The 21,830-nt window shown below is 31.4% G+C and overlaps 3 protein-coding genes across 5 annotated transcripts; 2 read left to right on the top strand and 1 right to left on the bottom strand.

Moving 5' to 3' along the window:
- Positions 1-1,541: 1,541 nt before the first annotated feature.
- On the bottom strand, positions 1,542-5,589 carry LOC139985506 (uncharacterized). Of its 2 annotated transcripts, XM_071999987.1 has the most exons (8): positions 5,313-5,589; positions 4,929-5,095; positions 4,693-4,844; positions 4,209-4,592; positions 3,752-4,146; positions 3,495-3,644; positions 3,139-3,404; positions 1,542-3,057 (listed from the first exon to the last, which is right to left on the bottom strand). In XM_071999987.1, the coding sequence occupies exons 1-8, from the start codon at positions 5,433-5,435 to the stop codon at positions 2,919-2,921; spliced, it is 1,776 nt and encodes a 591-aa protein (XP_071856088.1). In that variant the 5' UTR covers positions 5,436-5,589; the 3' UTR covers positions 1,542-2,918. The 2 variants fall into 2 exon arrangements, with proteins under 2 accessions (XP_071856088.1, XP_071856089.1); XM_071999988.1 differs by lacking the exon at positions 5,313-5,589 and having other exon boundaries at positions 4,693-4,861; positions 4,929-5,054.
- A 1,165-nt stretch (positions 5,590-6,754) lies between these two features.
- On the top strand, positions 6,755-14,129 carry LOC139985508 (solute carrier family 23 member 1). Its single transcript, XM_071999989.1, has 13 exons — positions 6,755-7,044; positions 8,847-8,972; positions 9,495-9,652; positions 11,170-11,375; positions 11,454-11,580; positions 11,764-11,884; positions 11,997-12,252; positions 12,661-12,789; positions 12,924-13,082; positions 13,163-13,242; positions 13,406-13,547; positions 13,651-13,783; positions 13,861-14,129. Exons 1-13 carry the CDS (start codon positions 7,012-7,014, stop codon positions 13,937-13,939), a joined length of 1,749 nt encoding a protein of 582 aa, XP_071856090.1. The 5' UTR covers positions 6,755-7,011; the 3' UTR covers positions 13,940-14,129.
- A 92-nt stretch (positions 14,130-14,221) lies between these two features.
- On the top strand, positions 14,222-18,192 carry LOC139985505 (sphingomyelin phosphodiesterase 4). Of its 2 annotated transcripts, none has more exons than XM_071999986.1 (14): positions 14,222-14,369; positions 14,787-15,086; positions 15,166-15,268; positions 15,352-15,583; positions 15,687-15,894; positions 15,961-16,073; positions 16,153-16,311; positions 16,377-16,548; positions 16,617-16,802; positions 16,863-17,081; positions 17,150-17,242; positions 17,308-17,484; positions 17,575-17,804; positions 17,886-18,192. In XM_071999986.1, the coding sequence occupies exons 1-14, from the start codon at positions 14,343-14,345 to the stop codon at positions 18,022-18,024; spliced, it is 2,358 nt and encodes a 785-aa protein (XP_071856087.1). In that variant the 5' UTR covers positions 14,222-14,342; the 3' UTR covers positions 18,025-18,192. The 2 variants fall into 2 exon arrangements, with proteins under 2 accessions (XP_071856087.1, XP_071856086.1); XM_071999985.1 differs by having other exon boundaries at positions 15,675-15,894.
- Positions 18,193-21,830: the final 3,638 nt, after the last annotated feature.

Raw genomic sequence — 21,830 nt, 5'->3', positions numbered from 1 at the left:
TCGTTTATATACGTAAGAAGGACGAGATGAATATCAAACGTGAAGTATTAATGAAATGTATTAAGAAACAAAGTTGCGATGCATTTAAATTCCACAAAGTTTCGAGTTCGTGTCTGTTCTCTTCTCGGTATATGAAATTTGATGTTTAATTAAAAACGATTAATAAACGTAAGAAATATTGTACATTTGCTGTGATCGTGTGTCAAGTATCGTACCTTGTGCAAACGTACAAATTTCACGGGACGTCATCAAATGTAAACCTGTTGTCGGATATTCTTAAGAATCCATAACGGCTGCTGATGTAATTAAAGAAGATATTAAAAAATGAGGAGAACAAAATTTTGATAACATTGGAACACCATTATCGCGAAGAAAGAGACACATAGGATGCAAGTGAAATGCGAGCAACGATAGATTGTAGCGTTTAATATACATTGATAGAATTATTATCAATACCATCAGGCCTAATATACTTAAACGTTGCGTGTATTTGTTGTTGTTGCCGATTCATATCTTATATATCCGAATATAAAAAGAATATTTCGTCTATGGATTTTAAATGTTATACGTCATTTATGAGAAAACAAAAAGAACAAAAAAAGAGAAGAAAAAGAAGAAACAAGACGAAGAGAATGAAGATAAGAGTACGAAAGTAATACGAAGAAAGCGAAAATGGCGTTTATCGATTGGCTTAACAAGGGGAAAAGTATTAAATTAAAAAATACATCAACAGTTTTTATGTAGGATAGACGAAAGGGATCCTCGATATTTTGCACGATTGCCTTTTAGCAAACGAGATTGATATTTCTGATTCTGAAGCAAACAGGGAGAAATGAATATTAGTTGGCGAGGACTAGTTCACGAATACTAGTAGATCTTACACCTGATGAAACATATAAAAATGTAGATATAATAATATTAGATAAATTCAAGTCACGGTTAGCAAATGTAGTTACCAAATGGTTTTCACGCGATTTTAGATGAATATGTAAAGTTAAAAGAAACTGTCACGCGCTTTAATAGCGTCAAAAATATCGCATCTCGTTTGTTAATGCATTAAATTACCTCGTGCCTCCAAGCTGCATTCATAGAATCTATCGTTTTCAATATTTTGAGCTTCCATTTAGTCGTTTGTAATGTGATTAATTATTTTTCTTCTAATCCTTTTAAATATTTTTTATTTGATAAATTGTAGTAGAATAATTTTTATTCGAGACCGTAAGCAGTACAAAAGTGAGATTAAATTAACGTAGAGAATCAAAGTAGCGGCTAGAAACCTATGAATGCGGCTAAAAGAATATTCCGATAATCCACTGTGTTCTTCGAACGATAAATCTTTCTTTTTTTTTTTTTTTCTTATTTTTCTTTCTCAAATTACTTCAGCCGAATATTTCTCTGACTAATTGTTATTTGTGTAAATGATAAATATATATATATATTATATATATTATATATATATAAATATATATATATATTATACATATATATGTACTGAAATCATAATTATCGATTATTGTATTTTAAAATGACTATTCAAAGTATTATCGTGCTAATATAAAAGCGGCTTTATTGGTCAATTATTCGGAATCGATGTCATAATTATTCTTATCCCTATTTCTTCTGAATTCAAAGATACAGAATATTCATATAATTCTGTCCATTTGTCATATTTTTTACATCTTGTTGGATATGTGTAAAAATTACACATAAATCTTTAATTATTACGCAACAAAAATTTCATTCTGTAATTGAAATCAAAGAGGACTGGTTAACTGGCATTATGAAATTGCATATCTTTTTCATTTAATGTTCACGTCTAAGAAATCACAGCTTTTGAAACATTTTATTAGTTATTACGTATGTAAGGAAAATATATTTTAAATGCTCGACATGTATAGTCTCGGTACAAGGTATTAGTATTAGTCTCGTATAATTTTATTTTTATTTACAACCGTATTGAGTATTTTTCCTCATTTTTCATTGGTTTTTTTAGTCGATGTAATCACCGATGACAAAACAGATTATAAAACCACAATATATCGTTTCGATGTGCAATTAATTAAATATTCGTTTGCAGAATTTCTTTTTGTACGATAAGGTATAAATTTATTTCTCTGTTAATTATGAGGTATCCGAAAATATCTTTTTTTTCCAATTGGAATTATAAAATGCACGATTCTCAACAAAAGTGTTAATTGTACAAACGAATATTTAAAAACATGTCCTATCTTTCTCAATACGCAATGTGTTAATCGAAAAACATTTTTATTATTATCTATACCCTAGATAATATTTATATACACTCCAGGAAGCACCCATTACCCGCTAATTTATATTTTATCGCATTTTAAAAATAGGAAGATGATACTTGATTATCAATATGTGCAAAATGTTAACATTAGTCGTATTAAAAGATTAATGTACGATCCGTACTTATAATTGTGTAATATGAATAAAACATATGGGGAGATTTTATACCCAGAAGTATCTATACAATATATATTCTCTCAGAATATTTGTACTTAAACATAAAATTTTAAATTCTTACACGCATAGAAACTTAATCTATTCTGGTAGTCCAGGATAGATAATCAATTAAGGCTAAAAATATACATTGTTTCAAATTTCATGTTTCATTATTCAATTGTATATCAAAAAGATTTTTCCGTATATATCTTATTAACATAAATAAATATGCTCGCGATTAAAATATGACTTCGTGTAATTTTAGGGCATCATTAATTTAAACAAGAGCTTATGAGTTAAATGAAGTTGTAATAGATTCGGTGTAATGAGTGCATTTTCTGTACTTTTATACATCAGTTACGAAGTTTGCACCATATCATACTCTTCCACTGAAACAACACCACAACGATGTTTCACATTTTTACCACAATTCGTTCGACAATAATCAACAATTATTCTGTTTCACTTCCTTCGGTATATTTGTCATTTTTCACTTCTATCCTTAAAGGAGAGCGACCTCTTGTATGATTTCTGATTCGAGACCGAAGATCACCTCTTAATGTATTTCTTAGATCTCGTATTCTTGGTTGCCTTTAAAATGTTGTTATATGTTATTTCCAAATGTTATTCACAATTCGTATAAACATAATATTGATTTGTTTCGATACTTACCTGTCTTTAATGGAGTTATCAACAATTTCACTTTTTACATTGTTCAGTCTCGCCCACACTGTGGAAGCAACGCGAGGTTTATGTTGAACTACTTTTATTACACTGCCCTTAGGTCCTTGAACTTCTTTCGCAGGTTTGTCACTATCCTCATCACTATAGTCTTCGTCCTCGTCTTCTTCTTCCTGTTCCTCTTCGTCGGACCCCTGCCATTCGCCCTCTTCCTTTTCCTGGCTCTCATTATCTTCGATAATTTCACCATCTTCCTCCTATATGCCATAAATAAAATCCGTATTCAACGATTTTTACTAAATGTAAATATGCATATAATGCAATATTAAGTTTCTAACAATACCTACCTCTGAGTCATTAAGCTTTAAAGAATTCGACTTTGTTGCAGTTGTATTTGTTACAACTACTTGAATTGCATCACGAAATTGCGTTCCTCTCCTCGGAGCGCTAAGCCTTGATCGTAAATCATTGCCTTTAGTTAAGTTATTTAACATAGTCTGCAAACGTATCATAATAAATGATTAAATAAATTCATATATAAATAAATTCATATATATATAAATATTGTATAACATTTATTTAACTAATAATAAAATTTACTGACTTGTCGAAGTTTCGCACGTCGTTTGTGTATCTTCTCTTCTTCATCGTCCGCATGCATTCGCATTCGTAACACTTTACTTCTTTTACACCATTCATCTTCGCTATCACTGCTTGAATAACTTCGTTGTTCTTCAACGTGTGTAGTTTCCTTCGGAGGATATTTTACCCCTAATCTTTCTTTTACACTACGCCCTTGATCTTTAGATTCATTTCTGGTGCCAAACTCACTTTCTATAGCATCATTGAGTCCCCAACTTTCGGACAATGCACCCCAGGGGTTCTTCACACGCCTTCTGTCTTGAACATCGTCTTGTGGCTCTTCTTTGAATTTTCTTTTATTTTGTCTAATTTGTTTGTACATCCGTTTTCGAGATTCAGTTAAAATTCCTTTAATACCTGTATGAAATAATATTATTTAATGTTTGGATAGAACATTTTAATAACGTTTGTAATAATACCTCCAAAATTGGGGTTTCCATATTTTTTATAATATTCACTCATTTTCTCCGCATTAGGTTGCTTTTTATCGGCTCTGGTAGCAAATCTGAGGAATATTGCTTTAGATTTAGGATAATCTATCCCTTTTCTCCACAAGCCAGGAGGTAATGGACAATTAATATCCTTGATACTTATATAATCTTCTCCTGTCTCCTTTGTAGTGTTTGCGATCTCATTATCTTCGTCCATTTCAATCATAGAATCATCATTAGTTACATTGTTTTCTTCATCAGGATTACCATCAAGCGATTTTGTAATTTGTTGCTTTTCCAAACCAATAATTCTTTTTGATAATCCCAATATAGCTCTAGCTGCTGATAAATTATCTAACCATACCACGTTACCTATATTGTAAATAAAAAACAAGAAATTTATAAATGTTTCGATCTTTTGGAATTATTGATAGTTATGTTAGTAAAATTTATGGATTTAAATTGTACTTACATGAAACATCATTGATCCATTCGATAGAGGCTGGAGCATAATCTTCGAAATATTTAAAGACATCTTTGGTACTCATTTCTTCCGTGCCTCTCATGTGTATTACATTTAGTCTGATATTTTTTGTATTTTCACTATCTTCTACAATGCCCATACTAAAAATTAAGACAACCTATGTTACATATATATCTGAGTTATTTTATATTATTTATCAAACAAATATTTATCAGTGTTTTCACCTAGAATACAAATCTTGTTCTTGATTTGGTAAATTATACTTTATCTTGTCAGTTAATCCAAAACGTTTAGCTCTTTCTTCCATTTTCAATTTTTCTTCTTTACTAAATATATCTATGCCTGTCATGAAAGTACCACCACGATTCTCATAACGGCTATCCAACTGTATCTGTTTGAATATAAAATATAATGCATTAATATCTAATTTCATAATTCAGTGTACACATAACACTTTTCCAATTTAAGATTGTAAAGTGATCCTTAGTCAAAGCAAGAAATCAACGAATTAATTATATGTATATATTATCCACGTTTATGTCTCATGTATTGTAAAATTTGAAACAAAATGAAATCATGAAAATTGATTATATTGAATATTTTCTTACCTCTGGTTGTTGCACATTGTTTGAATTAAAAGTTTTTACATCGATTTGTTCAGAATCAACATTCTTGGCATCATCGGTAACTGGGATTATTTCCACGTCCATAGGTTCACACATTTCATCCATTTTAGATATTTATCCAACACTTATTCACAAAATTTCAGAAAAATTCAAGAGACTCATGAAATACGCGTTAGTAGGGCGTCTATTTACGAGTAAATAGAAATAACACGATAGGTTATGATACACAGCATTGACTATATAAATATTTAGATTGCATACTCTATAGTTTTCAAAAACACAGGCGCCCTCACTATTCTGGCGGGAGAATCAAATTCTTACGAAATTAACAATTTTACAATCTTCGTAAGCACTTATGACGTTTATTCCTATTTCGATTTATATTTATGTAAATAATTTATCAAGTTTTTTTATTAGATAGCGTTACGGAAATTACTTAATTTTCTAGAAAGATATAGCGATCCTTGGTTATCGCGAGTCCAATAAAATGAAAAAATAAGAATATTTGTGATCTCAAACATTATTATTTGCTGTTTCAAGTCCGATTTTATTGCACTTTATCAAAACCACGGATGATCAAAATCATATCTACATCTCTAAAAACAGTACGATGTGATACAATTTTGTCTTTACGCTTACATTGTATTACTAATTTACTGAAAAGGTGTACATAAAATAATAGCTTGGATTTAAACTCTCATTTGATAGATAACCGCTTTCAGAAATTGCTTATCAACGCCGAACAATTTATTCCAACATATTTCGGTTCGAAATATAGAAGTTAACAAAAATATAAAAAATAATAAAATTTATACTACACGTATAGTATCGAATTTAAAAACTATTTCCAGCCACTGAATAATCGATAAAGTGTTGATCAATGATCTATTCAACAAAATCGATAGTAGCATAAAGATTCATCGATACCCTTTGCCTCAAATTCGAGCCAGACTATAGATAATATTATTTTTACCAATACGGATTTATACACGCGAGATTCCTTGGCAAGTAATTGATACATACGCTCGCAGACAATTTAATTTTACAATCTATACGTACTACGATCGCAACACAATCGCAACAAACAAATTAAAATTAATTAAGAGATACAAGTACATTATCTTTGAACAGATCCAGCCTTAGAATACTACCAATTATTTGACAATTTTTTTATTTACAATCAAAACGCTATTTTGAGAAGCTTTCCTATTTGATTTTTTCATCGACGTTATGAGACTTCTTTTTCTTTTAAATACATGTTTTGCGTTGTATCGAATAACGGGGTCAATAACGATGACGTTATGAGACACATTTTTATCTATTTTAACTTTTAATTACCGTCAATTAGTCGCTTCTCTAGTTATGAATTTTCAGTGAAATTTCGTTGGTTGTGTATGTTATCTAAGTCAAAAAGAATCTTAGATCGACTAGTTCCTGGTTTCGATGTAGTCATATAGGGATAAATTAAAGAGCAATGTCGTCTATTGATACAGTTCGTTGTTAACGTCGGTTTAACGTGGACGCGTGGTCGTCGAAGTTCGAAAAGTTTCCGCTACATTTCCGCGGTTCCTGGAGGATCGTTTGGAGCTTCTCATAATCGTGGAATCGCTGAATTTTTATTACTGTAGTGCTGTAAAGAATATTAATTGTATTCCGTGTCTGTGAACAGAATAATTTCAATATGCCTGAAAATGGAATACAGATGACCGAAATAGTAAGTGACTGAGAAAACGGCGTTCGAATGAATGAAATTAAATTTTAAATAATTCTTTGTTCTTTTTTTGATTGATTGTCTTTCATAATATTTATGATATTATAAATTTGATTGTCTTTTATCATATTTACAATATAATATTATAACTCTTATAATAAAGAGATTTTTATTAATTCGAATGTCAGCAGTTGCATAAAATAATTGGATTTAATGGTACGTTGTTTATTAAAGTAGTTGGAGGAATATCCAGTTAAATAATTCATCGTTCGATAATGTTTAACGATGGCTTGAAATCTTCATAATTTGTATAGCTCTTCATTTCTAATACTTCGTGTCCTAATGTAGAATTAACGATAGTATAGTATTTTATTTTTATTTCTCGGCTTTACAATGCGAAACGGGGGACTTGGTTTACGTATTTCTAACTCTCACTCATTCCTATACGAATTAATAATAAATATTCGTATTTATATATATGTATATATATAAATCTAATATTTGCTACTTGTATTTATTTAATTAATCATTTTAATATATCGGTTAAAGTTTAATTGAAAAGATCGATCATTCTATATTCTATATTCTTCCGGTATTCCACAGTTTAGATTTCTACTGATAGAGATTTTCAATTCGGAGAACCGTATTTATACCGTGTAATTTCTATCCTCCAAACTATATTTATGTGAGCAGATGAATAGTGGCTCTCAGATTACTAATTGGAATTTAACGTTATCGTATCAAGCGTAATGCAATTTAAAATATAAATTATCATTATTGTTACTTTTAAAGTTTTTATTAGTAATCATCCAATGTTGCTGGATATATTTGGATGACAAAAATTTTTGGCGCAATTGTATTTTTATGCTAATGACTGCTGAGAAGCACTGCGTACACTTAAGCCGTAAAATTGACTGTGAACTTCAATGATTGTGTTGTTGAGAAAGGATAGTATTGATATATAACGTATATATTTAGATTCTAATTGACGCCTAAGAACGCTGGCTACGTCGTGGATCGAGTAAATCGTAATTAAAGATTCAAGATTGCGAGATACATTCTATTTTACCAGTAAAAAGTATAGACCTCCTCCCACTTTGAGTGAACTTTTGCATTTATACAGTATCGATACTGGAATGTTAGAATCTAATCGCATTATACTACATTCTCCGGGAAATATTTTGAAATAAGAAAGGATAACAATCGTGAGTTATTGATCATTGATAATTAACACTAAAATATAATAGAAAATTCGAATGGTAACGATAATAAAACGGTAAATTAAGTAAAAGGCGCTTAAAACATTTACATAGGAAAAACCGATGAAGAAAATTTTTTCTTTAATTGAATTACCTTTTTTCAATGTGTTAATTAATAAAACAATATATTATTGTCTTAATGAACACTATGATACAATTATTCCTGGCGACTTGGTTCTCCAACGTAATTACGTAACCGAGCTTATTATAAAAAATATATTCCACTGTATGCGACGATGCTGCTTATACCTTTTCAGAGTTTTAAATTCTGGTTGCTTCTAGCAAAAAAGGACAAATTACGGTTTCATTAAAAATTCTCCGTTCCTCCTAAAAAAAAAAAAAAAAAAAAAAAAAGTAAAGAAAAGATAGGCAACCCTTATAAAATCTAGAAAAGGTTTTAGTACGAACAATCATTAAAAATCTAAACATGTTCTAGTACAATCTTTTATCGGAATTAATACTGCATGCGGTTTCAAATATCCTACAAAGTCAAAGATAATTTTTCAAAGCTGGTATTATACAGCGCACACCTTTTTATTGTTTCAGAATCTAGAAAATTCAACATTACCACTGTCGGATACTAAAACTGCTGGCAATAACAGAAGCACGAATCTTACTTATGGCATCGACGATGTCCCGCCCTGGTATCTATGCCTATTTATGGCTTTACAGGTACTTTTTATTGTAATAAATTTAGCGTAGAATATTCTTGCAGGAAGGAAACCACTTGTACATCTTGTATTTAACATCAAGGAAACGTGAAACCAATTTAATCCTTATCAAGTCTGTTTGCTCGTTTACACGCTTAATTCAAACTTTTTCTTCGAAATTTTTTTTTTCAAAATTCTTCTAAAATTTTTTCTTTTTGCTTTGCTCAAATTCTTCAAGGATACAGAAAAATATAGATATAAACTAAAGCTGATGTTTGAATCAGATAACTTATTTGAGATAAGCACGTTCTGAAAGCCAAGGGAAGGTAGAGCGATTTATTTCCCTATTTACTTGCCTATTTATATAATTTGTCTTGATAAGATATTCGACTATGTTCATCCAAGACCGATCAAGATTACCATAATCATTTAATAAGCTCTAAGTCCAGTTAATTCTCTGATATCATCAAAATTTTTCTATAACCGTTAAATTTACTACTCATATTGTTAACATCATTTACGAAAAGAATAATATGTTTTTCAGCATTATCTAACGATGATAGGTGCAATAGTCTCGATTCCCTTCATCCTTACTCCAGCATTGTGCATGGCTGAGGACGATCCATCGAGAAGTTACATAATTTCCACCATGATCTTCGTCACAGGACTGGTCACTTTCTTTCAAACCACCATAGGATGCAGGTAATTAAATTAGCAAAAATTTGTCTTCGTCGATCTAAACGATATAAATGATTCGTAATTCACATTTAACTTCGTCGTTATTAAAGTCGTTTCAAAAGTGATACAGTAAATTAATCCTTTTTTATAGAGCCTCTTCAATTTATGAGAGAATTTTTGTACACTCGACTCAAATTACCGCGAATCATTCTGACCAGGAATTAAATTGATAAGCGACGCTTGATAAGCGCTAAAGGAGCCACGAGACGGTATTTACAATTACCATTACAAATACCGTGAAACAATTACGTATATGAATCTCGAGCAATTCGTTACGGATATAAGCTTCGTCGAGCTACTATGTGTCATTGTTACTGATATATACATCGAAATTCATAAAGAATTCGTCTTGAAAGAAGAGTATTCGTAATATGCATTTATGAGATATTTAAAGATACAAAAATATACATTATGCATATACATGGATAGTACCTCTTAAAATATTTAGCATGAGAAAGAAATTTCTATTTAAGTTTCACATTTTTAGTTATATTTATAAGAATATGAAATTTTGCACAAAGTGCTATCTAGTAATAAGGATGAAACCACTGAAAAGCTCTTTCAGTTTACAAAATTTTAAGAAAATAAGAGAAAGATAATTCATCTTTAAACGACAAAATTTGCACCTCTGTTTTATTTCTTCTATGTTTACCTTTCGATAAATAGAAAAATTAAAGTCGTTTTTTTTTCTCATTTATGATCTTTTATGCTAAAGATCTTATCACGGTGATAACGAGTATATCAGTGTTTCAATATTATTACATATTATTATCGCTTAATAAAAAAGAGTAATATTTGCATTTAAATGAATGACGAGAGCGATTAGAAACGCTATCGGAAAGGCACACGTGTTAATTTATGTACATGCATGAATTCGAGGATCAAGGCTGGATAATGGAATTATCTTTGCAACCGATATTTATGCATGTTTCATGCTTGGTAACTCCTGTCTACAGCTTGTTCTAATGCTAATTTTCGTGACTTTATTGCTGCTGGATCATTTTGAACTCTTGTTTAACAAGATTTATAGATCGTTAACTATTTCCAACAGCTTCCGGGAAAAACAATATTCGTTTATTACTTCAAACTTTGCGATTAAAATTGTAGTTGTAATAGTGGGAAATCTTCTTTTCAATTTGACTTTTAAATTATATATATTCCTTAGATTTACTTTGTAATATATATCAATATTCTATTTAGTATCTTTCCGGACTCGAGAATTCTGATATAACAGTACTTACTTCTACATAGTTCAATATACTTACAATATAGACGAAAATTTGTTGAAATTTTGCCATTTTACATATTTGATTCTGTATTATTCCAACGAAAGCTATAACTTTATTACTATCGACGCGAATACGAATCACGATTAACAAGTAATTGTTGATAGCTAATTGTACAATTTAGTTCCTGACCAAATCAATACTCCAGTATGTAATCGATACTATATTTCTTATTTCTCCTATTCTTTGCCATAGGTTGCCGCTAGTTCAAGGAGGAACTATATCCTTTTTAGTCCCAACATTGGCGATACTAAGTTTACCACAATGGAAGTGTCCAGAGCCGGAAATTTTAAACCAAATGTCTTCCGAGAACCGCACAGAACTATGGCAAGTTAGAATGAGGGAACTTTCAGGAGCCATCGCTGTATCCGCTTTGTTCCAAGTAGTCATTGGATTTGGAGGTATTGTAATCATTAATCATAGCCAAAACATTCTTTGGTTATTAAATCTTTTTTTCTCTAATGGAATTTTCTGAATAGGTATTATTGGATATTTGTTGAAATTTATTACACCACTGACTATTGTGCCAACTGTCTCTCTCGTTGGAATATCTCTCTTTGAGAATGCAGCTGACGCTGCGTCTCAACATTGGGGTATAGCAGCTGGGTGAGCTTATCTTTTTTGTATTTATATAGTGATGATATTATAACGTGTAAATTGATGTATACATATTTTATCCTTTTACTTCGATAATGTTGTTCATATAATTTAATCAACGAATGAAGTAATAAATTTAACACGCAACGAGGAAAGTGTATGATGTGTACATAACTTCTATTGATCTTGCAGAACAATATTGATGTTAACATTGTATTCTCAAATACTTGTTAATGTGCCATTCCCGATATTGACGTACCGTAAGGGTCAGGGAATAAGCATCGTGTGGTTTGAATTATTTAAGTTATTCCCGGTAATTATTTCACGTTTATTCTTCCTTATATTCTATACGTTTGTATTTTTAGTATAAACTTTCCTTCATTTAAGTTTTTATCATTTCTGTCTTTATTTCTTTTTTGTATTAGGTACTGTTAACAATAGTAGTCATGTGGATAATTTGCACGATTTTAACCGTGACGGATGCTTTGCCAGTCGGTCATCCAGCCAGAGCAGATAGCAAATTAAAGATTATCAATGATTCTCCATGGTTCCGTGTCCCATATCCTGGTCAATGGGGCACACCGACTGTAACCCTGTCTGGCGTACTTGGCATGTTAGCTGGTGTATTAGCGTGTACGGTGGAATCTATCAGTTATTATCCAACTACCTCCAGGATGTGCGGTAAATAAAATCCAAGAACTGTAATTACATTGCTCAATATAATAAGAGTAATTATTCCACTAATTAAATATGAATATTTTAGCAAAGTATGTTTTGCTCAAGATCAGGTACTTGTGTTTAACTTATGTAATACATAATAGCCATTCGACATATTGGATATCTCATCCAAAATGAATGATAAAGTTTTTAAAACAAGTGGTACACTAATTTAAGTCCAATTTCAAAGTGGCAGATAAATATAACTGTCTAAAAATTAAAAAAAGTTAGATATTTAAAAGTTTGAAAATTAAAGGATTTAAGAATCTAAATATTGAAAGATGTGAAAATTATAAAATTTAAAAATGAAAAAATTCAGAAATTATGGAATTTAAATTTGCTAGCTAATATTTTTTTAAATTCCATTTTCAGGCGCACCACCTCCGCCGATTCACGCCATTAACCGAGGTATCGGCATGGAAGGGCTTGGTACGATGTTAGCTGGACTTTGGGGTAGCGGGAACGGTACAAACACGTTTGGAGAAAATGTAGGAACTATTGGTAAATTGCTTGATTTTCCTAAAAAAAAGAAAAAATATCAAAGTATACGAGTCACATTTTTTTGTGTTTATAAGTGATTTATAGCGATTTAAGTATGATGTTTTAAACTCATTGTTTAAACGAAACATTATCAGGCGTTACGAAAGTAGGCAGTCGCAGAGTTATTCAATGGGCATGTGTCTTGATGATTCTCCAAGGATTGATTAGCAAATTTGGCGCTGTTTTTATCATTATCCCAGAACCAATAGTCGGCGGAATATTTTGCGTGATGTTTGGAATGATCACTGCTTTTGGTATACTAAAATATATCTTTTAAAATAAAATTACTCTAAGACCAAAAAATAAAAAATATTTAAATATATGGTTCTTTTAGGCCTCTCTGCATTACAATACGTAAATTTGAATTCAGCAAGAAATTTGTACATTCTTGGATTCTCCATTTTCTTTCCACTGGTAAAGTTATTTTTGATTAAATATTTATCAGTTTCAATTTTTCCTTAATTGTTTAAGTTACATACAATTTACGATTATATAACAGTAGCATAATTGTTTGAAGTAGTATTTGAACTTGATTTACGATACCAATTGAAATCTAAATTGTCTTCATGAATTTCAGGTATTATCTAAGTGGATGATCAATCATTCAGATGTAATAAAAACCGGAAACGACATAGTCGATAGTGTATTTACCGTGTTACTCAGTACGACTATCTTGGTGGGGGGTGTAGTAGGATGTTTATTAGATAATATTATACCAGGTACAACTTGTACAAAAATCATATTATCTTTAGTTCGTGAATTTTCAATTGTTTCGCTTTATAAAACAATAAAATATTTCCTTACTATTATCAATTTTTTAAGGTACCCCTGAGGAACGTGGGCTCATTGCTTGGTCAAAGGAAATGGAATTAAATACCGAAGGGGACGAGAAAGAAGACCAAGAGTATATATCCAATACGTTTGATTTTCCATTTGGAATGGATGCTTTAAGAAGGTGAAGCTTTTTTAAATAATGTCTTAACATTTTTTAATTCTTCAGATGATCTATCAACTTGTTTCATTTTTCTGCAGATGGAAATGGACACAATACGTACCATTTTTGCCGACATATAAACCTGGAATTTATTCATGTAGTCAGAAAAAGCAATGAGATTCACTTTGATTTTATATTTTCAATGCATTGCATAATTGCATAGCATTGCTAATCACTATGAGGAAACTTGGAATGCAATAATGTGAATGTTGAATGAGAATTATCTTGCAAACAGCGAACTATTAATTGAATGCAAAAGAGAATTGTATTAAATACAAATATAGAAGAACCTTTATATAAAAAATAATGAATTTGATTTCTTATTATTTTTATCCACAAAATATGCACTTTGAAAACATAAAATTCCTAACATCTTGGGAAATACTAGGGAGATAATTTCTTGTAGTGGTAAACATTACAATTTAATTTGTATGTAAAGCGCGAATTAAGTAGTCACAGTCAGTTATACTTTTATAAATGTTATTTCTAATAATTCACGTAAACTCAAACAAGTACAGACATGGCTGCATCCTCGGACGTTGCTACGGTATTGCATATGTGTATTATAGTTTATGAATGTTGAACTTGTAAATTTTATTGTCTTAAAATAACCTAACCTCAACCTAACCTAAAAATTTTTAACTGATTTGTTTGAAATAACTCAACAAAACATTTATTCAATAAAATAATACAGTTTGCTTTGTATTGAAAAATGTATCATTTTCTGTAAATAAATTGATATAAAAAATATTGTATATATTTTATCTTTGAGTAACTGTATTATACAAATATATGTAATATGTTTTGTTTGCGATGTGTTTTAAATAAAGTAATAGTAATAGAACTGATGACATTTATATAATACATTGCTCTAAAAATTCTATTAGTATTTATAAGTCAGATCTATATAAGTTAATTCAATGACTGCATTATTATCTAATTTAGTCCATTAATTTGTATTTAGATCAAACTACAAAGATACATAAATATGCCATTGGTACAAAGATGCAAGGAAATAGCAACGCTGATAGATGAATCAAGCACAACAGAATTGCAACATGTATTTTCCATATTAGTAGACTCATTGTTTGGAATAACTGACAATATAGGTTGGGGACTACATAGTATCACTTTTAAGAAAAATCCACAGGAGCATGAAACGCTTTGTAACTTTCTTAATCCACAAGGACCAGTTTTTTCTTTATGTTATAAGTTATTGCCAGATTGTTATTTGAAATACAACTTCCCAGTTTCATTTTTACCTGTATGTAAAAATAGATCTATACATTACTGATAATTATAAAATAAATAAAATTTAAGTTTCATATGTTTTTTTATTTCAGGTAAAGATACGTTCGATGTTAGAGGAAGGAGTAATACCTCCATTTTACCTAGACAAAATCAGAGATGACCAGGGTACACGTGGTGTATCTGCTTTAAATATGAGTATCCTTTATATATTTTTGTTTAATAATTTCATGAAATATTTTTTAATATTCGTATACTATAAATCCTTAAGAGTTACACATATCCCTTTGAATATTATATCTTTCATTTTGCATATCATTTGACAAATCCCTGGCTGCAGGTGCAGCAACAGGAGAATATCTGGATCAATTGGGAAACTGTTTATGTTCAATTAGCACACTGTTACTTATACCATTTTCTACCTAAAGATAATTCTCCAGTTTTGCCAATAATTAGTCCATACATTAGGAAAACACCTCAACGGAAATTAGTACAATCACCTGAATCTAAAAGGTATTCTTGGAGTAGAGCAAAAGATACTTTAATAAGGGATATATAAATAAAAAGGCACTTCTTTAGAACTAGACAATAAGTTAAAAATCAGAAATTATTACAGAATGCAAACACCGCGACTTTTGAGAACGTCAATATTATCACCAGGGTCTCCGAATTCTACGAGTGTTCCACAGCAACAATGTTTACCGCAAGTTTGGAGAAGTGAAACCGTAGTTCAAGTATTTCTGGACTTTTGGGTAGAATACATAGAAGATGATCAATTAAATCCACGATTAAGCACATCATATTCTGCGTCCGTTCCACGTCGAGTAAGTTTACATTTGAAATTTTTTCATAAAATATATATGTACATTTGCATGTAACTTTAATTACAGCACAGTATCCATTCCGGAGAGCATATACGTTTAGTGCGAGCATTTATAAAAACTTTGCATGAATTTGCAAATAGTGCGATAGGCGACAGAAGTGCGATGGATGAACTTAAACGGTATATACATATTCAAAAAAGAATTAAATAACAATTAAATATTATACTAATACCATAATCTATATTTTTACCATTTCAGAATTATTTTGCCTTCTGTTCAAGGCAAAATCTACACATTCCTTCGGAAAGCAATACATCATTGGCCATTAGATAGTTCTTTTAGATTGATTCTTGAAGCTTGGTTAAGTTTTATTCAACCATGGAGGTATTTCCCTGGTATAACGTATACTAAGGAAGGGTATGTATATATAGTAAAAGATCTGTTGAGAAATTATTATTACCAGTTATTTTACTTTTTTACAGTAAAGCAGAAGAGGAAGAGAGGGGAAAGATACATGATGCATATAGATGGATGCCTTTCATAGCACATAATCTACTAGCCTACACAGCAATATTTCAACAATTACTTCCACGATTTATGAGAACAGATCTTGTAGCTCCAAAGAATGCGTTAATGTTATTCAGAGTTACAAAAGTATGCTAAATTTTTGTAGATATATGGATTGTCCGCTAACACATATTTATCAAACTTATACTCCTCAGGTTTTTTCGCAACCGTATTTAGCAAAAATAATATGCGAAATAGAAAGTCACATGGATGATGTTGGATTAAGTAGAAGTCGAGTATCTACAAATCAATGGACTTCAACTGTACGACAACAAATTTTAGAGCTTGAAGGACCGACATACCAATACGTTCTAATGTTTTCTACGGCTACTATTTCACAGGTACGTAAAACGTAAAATACATGCCTAAAGTATTTAATTATTTTTTAATTTTTATCTTAGGTCGTATGTCTATTAGGCACAATTAAACAAGCACATTTAACAGCAACTAGTTTAATCGATGCATTGGAAAAGAAGAGAAAAAACAGACCATTTTTGTTAGCACTATGGGAATTTTTTAATGGCGAAGATTATTCTTCGGATGATATTGGTATAGAGGAAAGGCGTCGTGTTCCTATTTATCTAGCGAATGCACAGCAACAGTTAATTGACATTTTCGAGGTAATAAAAGACGGTAGATTCCCTAATTTTAAATATCGTATGATTTGGTTTAAACATAACTTTTACAGATTAAAGTAGAAGACATTCCTCAGGTAGCTATTGAAGCTGACCAAGAATATCATGAGAGTATTCTATCGACATCCTTCTGTCACCAATCACAAGTATAAAACTGATTATCTAAAAGATCTCATTATAGTAGAAAAATCCTAACTCATTAATTTTTTAGATGGATTCTAGTTTAGATACAAGCAAACCAGGTGTTTTTGTACCTAATCAGAAAGACAGACAGACATGTCAATATATCGAATACATGGGAGATCCGGAATTGCAACCAGTTCGAAGTAATGAATGCGCGTTACTTGTTAGAAATTTATATAAACTCTGTACATACATAAATGTAAAGGTAGATATACATTTAATAACATTTTAGAATCGAATTATTAAGTTACATTAGCTTCATTTTTGTAATTATATAATCGTGTATTTTGAACAGTACCGACACAAGATAACTAAGATGTACCATCGACGTGGTTTTTTCGGCAGCATTTGCCGACAGATATTACAATCACCAACGAAAGTCGTGAAGCTACCAAAACGAACACAAACTGGGTTATCCAGCGGGTACGAGGAACGGATTCCTCCTCGACTTAGTTTACGTCCGTTAGCTAATTATAGTCTACTCGTAACCATAAGTCTTGGAATATTTATTGCCTGGTTTACAAAGTACGAGACATTCTTAATCTAAGTTATGATTATTTTAGTAGCCAAGGTGATTGCAGTAATATAACATTGATTTATTTGCAGCTATGGAGTCTTCACGATCCTTGGGTTTGCCTTTGCTCTATGGTTCGTATACATAATAATACGAGCGACGTTGGAACCATGGACACGATCAAACAGAAACACATTCAGGGCTAATACCACGGCATTTTCTATGAACTAATCAATCATAAAATTATTCTATTATATACAAATTAACTTATACCACTGTACAATATTCTATGCAATTCTAAATATGAATTTATATAAGGATATATAATGTTTGAAATTTTGATAATGTAAAAGTAATTTAAAAAATATGACATACATGATTTTTTAAAGACACGAAAAATTGTCGTTTTTTATACTTCCTTTTTAAATGATATTAATAAATATTAATAATATAATAATATTAATAATAAATATTATATATGTGATTAAAAATGAAATTAATATTTTAAAAACACAGAATTAAAATTTAGCAGACGTTGCCATAGGTTAGCAAAATAAAATTCATAATATCAGCGTTGTAAATTAGCTTTTCAAGTCTAACTGCGAGTACTGATAGAGTGGTTATTATTTAATCAATATGACATACAGATAACTGATCATTTTTGTCGATCGAGTGGAGCATACATTGCTTCGCGTAAGTACGAAGGGGTTCGTTAACGTTGATATTGTGAGTCGGAAAATTGATATTGGACAGGGGCAGGAACGTTCCAGATGAAAGGAACATATAGAAGAAAATCGAAAGATAAAATTAATAATTTTCTTTCATTCCATAATAACCTTTTTTCTCAATAGCCCTTAAAAGTACAATTTTAAGAAATTTAAGATAACTGTTTTCATAAACACATTTTATACAAAATATCAAGAGAACTCTACACCACGCATATACCGTATAAAATAACTGTCCTTTTAATTGGATCCCGCTAGTCGTCACGAGACTTTAGCAATATGTTTTGCGTTCCCCTAGGCGGAGACTACCTGAATTATCACACCAAGTTAACTACTACACACCTATATAGAGCAGCCATAATAAAGCGTACTACACAACGAAGTCAATTGAACCTTGTTGACCAATTAATTATAATTTCATTGCAATTTCTCAACCAAAATGCTTTCAGTCCGTTTATTATTCATTGATCACTTATAATTTTATCAAAAAATCAATTTCTATAATTCTTCCCACCCGCAATACCAATTTCCTGCTTCAAAAAGAAACAAAAATTCATTAGAAAAATGTTCTTAAGTTTTTCACACTTTGTTACCTAATCAGGAAATTCATGTTCATGCTTGTGCCACTGGCTTCCATAGTTTCTCGTCCACTTTCAATCACATTAGTCGCATTAAGTCGTTAGATAGTTTAATTGCACGGGTGTGTTTACACGTCCCGTGCAGCATGACCCGTTTTCGATTCAGATAAATGCAAATTCGCATAGCTAGCGACGTCTAGCCACGATTCATTCAACTTTGCATCACAATCAAAGATCCTTTTATGCGATGTCAAACGACCTGTTATGCGCCTGTTACATACAATAAAGCACATTCGAATTACTGAGAATGGACTCGTTTACTATTCGTTAAGACCTCTCCGTTTTAAGAAGATGTCTTTCAGCAGTTGAAATCAGTCAGTTTGAGTTATTCTATTGAAGAGGATTGATTCATTAAAATCCCCAAAATCAGGGATTATTCAAATGATTCTTTCCTTTAAATTACTCGTTATCCCAATAAAACGTTTAATTCAAAGCTCGATTACGTCAACATTGACCTGAACTCGAGAAAAGCAGTAACTGGTTAATTACGTAATAAATGTTAAATTGATATCAGTTTAATCGAGTGTTGATCACAATTATCGATCATTCAACCAACCCATGTGGATTTGAGACGATCAGTGTGTTGCAATTACTTCTTTTTTATATAGAAGACAATTATATTCCATGACAAAGAATCGAGAATCTATTAGCCAACATTCGACACAGAAATGCTTTCAAACTGAAGCACAGGTTCCACACCAAAGAAGCTGTCTTCGTTCCATTTGAAGATTACTTTGAAAATTATTCGCGAGAAATAATTCCATAAATCATTTGTCTAATCGGATTGAAATATGCGACGGCAGCAAATAACTTATGATTAGTTTACGAAATTGAAATTGTAATTCAATGTTATTAAGTTAATATTACTGGATCCATTGCTAAATCTATAAAAAGCCTAATGAAAATTAACTTACCCATGTTAATCATTACACATATAATTATATTAACGTCGGAAACATTACGTAAATTGCAAAATTAAAATATTGATTGCAACATAGAAGGAATAACATGAATAACCTTGAGATATCCATGACCTCCACCCACGGCTTATATCTTCTTACACCATCGAGAAGGAAACGCGTTCCGTCGATTGAGCTGTACGTTTCCTTTTAAAAATTCATCGTTTTTATAATATATGTATAGTTAAGAATTTCATAGAAGCCGGTGGTTCTCACTGCGTGTCGGACTAATTACGTAATTGCCAGTTATTAGAACATTGTAATAACAGGCAAAGGTCGAAGACATGTTTAAGGCCATCCCAGCAATTAAGATTCATCGCTAATTCTATCACACCCTATAATTTTCTCGCATCGTCGGTTCAACCATTAACACGGTGATCGTTAGAACAGTAATTTACAGGAAAATTAAAAAATATATATCCTAGGAAAGAACGTTGTTAGATATAAAAGAAAATCAATCCATCACGTAAGATATACTTCTCAATAAAATTGTGTCCCCAGAAACTTACTCAGAACTCGATTTCTCACTTCCAACGAACTTCTATACATAGACACACATACAGACATCGGATATAACCACCTTCTGGAAAGGGAGAACGAAAAATGCGCAGACCCATTTGTCTGGTTAGCCTTGGCAGTAATCCGATCCTGTCTAATGTCGAACGGAATAACAAATACCCGCTTGTTTGCAAGAGGATCTGATTCGATTAATAGTACACGCAGTAAATAGTCTATTCCTACGATTTCCATCAATTATCCAATTGGATTAAATTTTCAGAATTACCATACGGCAGTTCGTCGAATCTTACTAGATTTAAATAAGATGGAAGATTCGCTGACATTTACATCGATATAAATAACGATGTTGAAGAAGAAATGGGGTTCTCTATTTTCGTGACCAATATTAAGCATGGAACGCACGCGCGTGGTTAATTATGCGACCGTTTGTCTTGTCGAATTTCTCAAGACAAGAAACACCTTGGCCGATATTAGCGAAGGGCGCGTCGTGCAAGCACGTGAAATTAGATTTGGAAGGTCTAATTAAGTGAAACAACATTTCTTTTACGCTCTTAATTTGATAATCATCGTAATGGTGTTAGTGTTTCAACACTATTGCACGCTCCTTCCATCGAGCTCCATTAAGAAAACATTGCCCTCCAATGTTGTCTTGTAATTCCCATTGAGCGTACATGTATATACTTCCTATGAAAATATACACAGATCTACTCAAATTGAAACGTTCGATATAACAAATTACAATTGAGAAACTCGACAAGTTAGTAAAGTTAATAAAAGAAAGAAATAGGCCATAAAGTATCCCGCAACGTAGAATTCATAAAATATTACAAAAAGTTCCAGAGGCGGAACGGGACTCTTAATTTCGCCGAGAGGAAGCTAAACTAATTTGTACTACTTACTCGCACAAGGAGAGTTTTATTCCGCCTTTGACAATTTCACACATATGAACGTGCCGCGTCTTGTACTTACGTACCCTCCTCTCTTACCTACGCGTATATTCCAGATATGCCATTGAATCTTCACTCGTGGTACGCTTATCCAATTACAAATCTCGTAAGATACGCTTGCAGGAATGCTACCGGAAGATGTGTAGATTAACTGCAACCACAGTCTGAAATCGTGAATCGCTGCTTCAGTCAATTTTCTGCAAAAGATCGAAGAAAATATTGGAGCAGGTAAAACCCATCAGAAGTAAA

This window comes from Bombus fervidus, chromosome 3 (assembly GCF_041682495.2).
Source record: "Bombus fervidus isolate BK054 chromosome 3, iyBomFerv1, whole genome shotgun sequence".
Taxonomy (NCBI): Eukaryota; Metazoa; Arthropoda; class Insecta; order Hymenoptera; family Apidae; genus Bombus; species Bombus fervidus.
This window is presented reverse-complemented; position numbering and strand designations above follow the sequence as displayed.

What these genes read in the sequence shown, in the direction of transcription:
- LOC139985505 (XM_071999985.1), top strand. Translation starts at nt 14,343, where the DNA reads ATGGCTGCATCCTCGGACGTTGCTACG. An exon ending in TCCCAGTTTCATTTTTACCT is followed by an intron (nt 15,087 to 15,165) that starts GTATGTAAAAAT and finishes TTTTTATTTCAG; the next exon opens with GTAAAGATACGTTCGATGTT. An exon ending in TGTATCTGCTTTAAATATGA is followed by an intron (nt 15,269 to 15,351) that starts GTATCCTTTATA and finishes AGAGTTACACAT; the next exon opens with ATCCCTTTGAATATTATATC.
- LOC139985506 (XM_071999987.1), bottom strand. Translation starts at nt 5,435, where the DNA reads ATGGATGAAATGTGTGAACCTATGGACGTGGAAATAATCCCAGTTACC. An exon ending in ACAATGTGCAACAACCAGAG is followed by an intron (nt 5,096 to 5,312) that starts GTAAGAAAATAT and finishes ATATTCAAACAG; the next exon opens with ATACAGTTGGATAGCCGTTA. An exon ending in TAAAGCTTAATGACTCAGAG is followed by an intron (nt 3,405 to 3,494) that starts GTAGGTATTGTT and finishes TATGGCATATAG; the next exon opens with GAGGAAGATGGTGAAATTAT.
- LOC139985508 (XM_071999989.1), top strand. Translation starts at nt 7,012, where the DNA reads ATGCCTGAAAATGGAATACAGATGACCGAAATA. An exon ending in AGTAGTCATTGGATTTGGAG is followed by an intron (nt 11,376 to 11,453) that starts GTATTGTAATCA and finishes TTTTCTGAATAG; the next exon opens with GTATTATTGGATATTTGTTG. An exon ending in TGGAATGATCACTGCTTTTG is followed by an intron (nt 13,083 to 13,162) that starts GTATACTAAAAT and finishes TGGTTCTTTTAG; the next exon opens with GCCTCTCTGCATTACAATAC.